The sequence below is a fragment of the Barbus barbus genome (assembly GCF_936440315.1).
Source record: "Barbus barbus genome assembly, chromosome: 46".
Lineage (NCBI taxonomy): Eukaryota > Metazoa > Chordata > Actinopteri > Cypriniformes > Cyprinidae > Barbus > Barbus barbus.
In genome coordinates this window covers 2,598,725-2,603,470 of record NC_136724.1, presented here as the reverse complement: position 1 = coordinate 2,603,470, position 4,746 = coordinate 2,598,725, and the positions used below count along the sequence as shown (strand labels likewise).

The window sequence follows — 4,746 nt, the reverse complement described above, 5'->3', positions numbered from 1 at the left end:
ATTATAATAAAATATTTAAGTAATTTACATGTGCTTTAGTAAGTTAGTCAACAAATGAAAATAAGTTTATTTTCATTCTTTAAAGCATGAAAAAAGTTTAATAAAACATAATGGTTTAAAATGTATTTTAAAGTCAAACTTTTAAAAGTGTACTTAAGTGTGTTACAAAACAGTCATGAAAGTGTACTCTCTTTGATTACACTTTGCTGGGCTTTTATTTAAATTATATTACATTATCTGCAAGTACAGCCTTTTGCTGTAAAAAACAGTTTTTACTGTAAAAATACTTTTAAGATTTAAAGTACACTAAGTGCACATTCAATACAATTAAGTAACTATAATATATTAATATATTAACTTATTTACATTTTTAAGTGGTGTTTAATTAATCATTTGATTCAAAGGTCAATACTGTTTATTAATACACTGTAAAAAAATATATTTTTTCGGAAATTTCTCAACTTTTTGTTGTATAAACTTAAAACTCTGCTGAAGCTGGTTGGCTTAAACTTTTAAGTTTGCCCAATTTTTATTTTTTTTACAGTGTAGCACCATTAATAAATTAATAAACTCCAAGTGTATATAATAATAATAATAAAAACCAAGAATATTCACTTAGTACAAATGTATGTGGTCATCAAAATGCATTTATTGCAAGCACAATTTGTTTACTAGGACTTCAGTTATCCACGTAAAAATGTAAAAATCAAAAAGCAACAGAAAACAATCTGCAAAAATGCATCTGCCGTTCACTCGTTCACCTCTTCCTCATCATCCTCAAATGCTTCCTCACCATCGTTGGCCGTAGCCTCCTGGTACTGCTGATACTCCGACACCAGGTCATTCATATTGCTCTCAGCCTCGGTGAACTCCATCTCATCCATTCCCTCTCCAGTGAACCAATGCAGGAAGGCTTTACGTTTGAACATGGCCGAGAACTGCTCAGAAATGCGCTTAAAGAGCTCCTGGATGGCGGTGCTGTTGCCGATAAAAGTGGAGGCCATCTTAAGTCCCCTGGGTGGGATGTCGCACACTGCGACTTTAACGTTGTTGGGGATCCACTCGACGAAATAGCTGCTGTTCTTGTTCTGAATGGCCAACATCTGCTCGTCAACTTCCTTCATAGACATGGGGCCACGGAAAACGGTGGCCACCGTGAGGTATCGCCCATGCCTTGGGTCGCAAGCGGCCATCATGTTCTTGGCGTCAAACATCTGCTGGGTGAGTTCAGGCACGGTGAGTGCACGATACTGCTGACTTCCTCTTGCGGTCAACGGCGCGAAGCCGGGCATGAAGAAGTGAAGGCGAGGGAAAGGCACCATGTTGACCGCTAGCTTGCGCAGATCTGCGTTCAGCTGGCCGGGGAACCGTAACGAAGTGGTGACGCCGCTCATAGTCGCCGACACTATGTGATTGAGATCCCCATACGTAGGTGTGGTGAGCTTGAGCGTGCGGAAGCAGATATCATACAGCGCCTCGTTATCGATGCAGTAGGTTTCGTCGGTGTTTTCCACCAGCTGATGCACCGAGAGCGTGGCGTTGTAGGGCTCCACCACCGTGTCGGACACTTTGGGTGAAGGCATGACGCTGAAGGTGTTCATGATGCGGTCTGGATACTCCTCTCGGATTTTGCTGATCAGAAGAGTCCCCATTCCCGATCCGGTTCCTCCGCCGAGGGAGTGTGTGAGCTGGAAACCCTGCAGACAGTCGCAGTGCTCACACTCCTTCCTGACCACATCCAGGACGGAGTCCACCAGCTCGGCTCCTTCCGTGTAGTGGCCCTTGGCCCAGTTGTTTCCTGCACCTGTCTGTCCTGCAAAAGCAATGCAATACAAGAAGATTGGTTTGCATTCAAAACAAAATATAATCTTTTTAGCAACTGGCTATAGGGAGCCGTGTAGCAATTGTGCAGCTTTCATCATAGCCATAGCCTACGTGACATCTATGTTCATTCTTGGGATGCATTCCATACGCATTGTGTTCAAAATATGAGTATTTTCATAAGTGTCTATTTCCTCATTTGAAAATAAAAGCTGTCCACACTAGTTTTGAAAGTGGGCAGATCATATATTGTGCTTGTTTTATATATACAACCAGCCATTTGTTTGGACACTATATTTATATCTCATGATCTACACTACGGGTAAAAAGTTGGAATAAAAAAATAGAATAAGATTTTTTTTTTATGTTGTTTTTGAAGAATTCTTATTTTAATATTGAATATTGATGCTCAATTATTGATTATTGTTCTTATTGTCAGTATTAGAAAAAAAAGTTTTTTTCTGGGAGCAGTCGTTTTTAATGAAGAGCATTTAATTGAAATATAAACTTTCAGAAAAATTACAAATGTCTTAACTGTCACTTTGGATCAATTTAATCCATCCTTGCTAAATAAATATATTAATTTCTTCTTTTATTATATAAAAGTCGTAACAATGTATAGTAACAGTAACGATAGTAACAATAAAAAATGTGTAGATGTTACTTTCAAACAAAAATCTTACTGATTATTGCTATTCATGCTATGTATAACTGATATAGATATTAAGGACTTGACTGTAGCCTGTTTTTCTGTTCAGCAGCACTGTGGAAAATTAGGTTGATGCCTACAGACAAAGAAACAACCTATGAACTACCGTAGTGCTATTTAATATTATGTTTGCATGAAATCGGTTTCAAACAGAATCTGACTTCAAAATACACTTTCAAAACAAAATGTAACAGAAAAATTTATTTTATTTATGAATCTTATGGTATCATTACTATTGAAGAATTGCAGAATAATTTCAATTAATTCAATACAAATTTTTATTTGACGGAATAAAAGCAAGTGTTCTAAGAAAACTCGTTATTATATTTGTTCTTTATACATTATTTAGCCTGAAGCTATAACAGTCCAACAAGTAATAAGTAGGCTAGTTGAAAAAAATGAGAGTTTGACATGTTGACACAGTACCAAAGATGAAGTTGTCTGGTCGAAAGAGCTGTCCGAATGCCCCAGAACGAACACTGTCCATCGTTCCAGGCTCCAGGTCCACCAGCACAGCTCTGGGAACATACTTATGAGCTGAACACACACAAAAATATTTAAACCTTTTAGTACTGTAAAAGTTATTCAGTGAAACTTTATCACTAAAATGAATTAAATTACTTGTAGAAATGACTTGTTTAGTGATAAATCAATGTATAATTTATAATTCAACTCCTATTTATTTTCATTCATTTATGTAAATCATTTAATAAAACATTATGCTAGTGAAGTCCAGGAGATTCCTGTTAGCTGACTACATCGTTCAAACGTTTAAGGTCATTGTGAGTTTGTGAGGGGGAGAGACAAGCTCATTGGTTCATGCACACACACACTGGTTCATGCACACGCACACTGGTTCATGCTCACGCACACTGGTTCATGCACACGCACACTGGTTCATGCTCACGCACACTGGTTCATGCTCACACACACTGGTTCATGCACACGCACACTGGTTCATGCACACGCACACTGGTTCATGCACACGCACACTGGTTCATGCTCACGCACACTGGTTCATGCTCACACACACTGGTTCATGCACACGCACACTGGTTCATGCACACGCACACTGGTTCATGCACACGCACACTGGTTCATGCACACGCACACTGGTTCATGCTCACGCACACTGGTTCATGCTCACACACACTGGTTCATGCATACTTACAGGACGCCTCGTTGTAGTATACATTAATTCTGTCAAGCTGCAGGCTTGAGTCACCAACATAGTTGCCGGCTGGATCGATACCGTGCTCGTCGCTGATGACTTCCCAGAACTAGATGTGTCACAGTTGTTTTGCGTTAGTTTAGATGTCATTCAGACAGTTTCCCCAAACTGAACTGTGTGATAAAGCGGTTCATATTCTCAGCAGAACGCATCTCGACACACTCATGCAGCTGATGCGCGCTTCAAATGTAGCCGATTGTTGCCTGTCATGACTCAAGCGTTGATCATTTGAGGACACTAAGTATCATCAAACGTGGCCATGGGATTCGTATTCTGGTTGCGAGGCCTCTTAAATATTGAGATGACTTTTTACAAAAAAGAAATTCACAAAAGAACCGGATCTTAAGAGTCGAAATATTTTGCCATCACTAACGATCGGGAATCAACCGACACAGTACGCTTTGATTGACAGAAAAGAACCGGATCATATGAATCTGATTGAGAGTCGAACTAAACTGGTCGCACTCTATGCTTCGCATTCACTAAAAAAGAATGTGTTTCTTGCTGTAGAATCAGTATAAGCGTGTTAGAGAACTGGCATCACTGAAAATCATTATAATCAGGTACTTTCCCCCCCCAAAATGTATCCATTCATCAAAGTTAAAATAAATGGTTTTTGATAATGCAAAATGTAAAGTTTTAAAAAGACGCATAAGAACCTTTGTTCCGATCTGATTGCCGCATTGTCCGGCTTGAATGTGGACGATCTCCCTCATTGTTGTAGGTGTGATGCTCCTCTGAATGAGCTCTGGTTCTGCTGTGAGTTCAGTCTGACACACATCTTCAGCTTTCACTCTGCCTCTGCCTCGATTGGTGGGAACTTGAATGACATATCAGCTGCACAATCACAAGTGTGCTATCATTTCTCTCTTTTAGCCACTGTCACAGATTCTGCATTAAGCCTACTTTGCAAAAAAAATAATGTATTCTGCTCTATAAATACAGTAATATACGTTCTACTCTCTACAGTTCAGAGTAACATGTG

At 39.2% G+C, this 4,746-nt stretch overlaps 1 protein-coding gene across 1 annotated transcript; it reads right to left on the bottom strand.

Annotated features, from left to right (window-relative positions):
- Nucleotides 1-630: 630 nt before the first annotated feature.
- Nucleotides 631-4,511, bottom strand: LOC306865060 (tubulin beta-5 chain). Its single transcript, XM_079409415.1, has 4 exons — nucleotides 4,421-4,511; nucleotides 3,702-3,810; nucleotides 2,957-3,067; nucleotides 631-1,813 (listed from the first exon to the last, which is right to left on the bottom strand). Exons 1-4 carry the CDS (start codon nucleotides 4,475-4,477, stop codon nucleotides 750-752), a joined length of 1,341 nt encoding a protein of 446 aa, XP_079265541.1. The 5' UTR covers nucleotides 4,478-4,511; the 3' UTR covers nucleotides 631-749.
- Nucleotides 4,512-4,746: the final 235 nt, after the last annotated feature.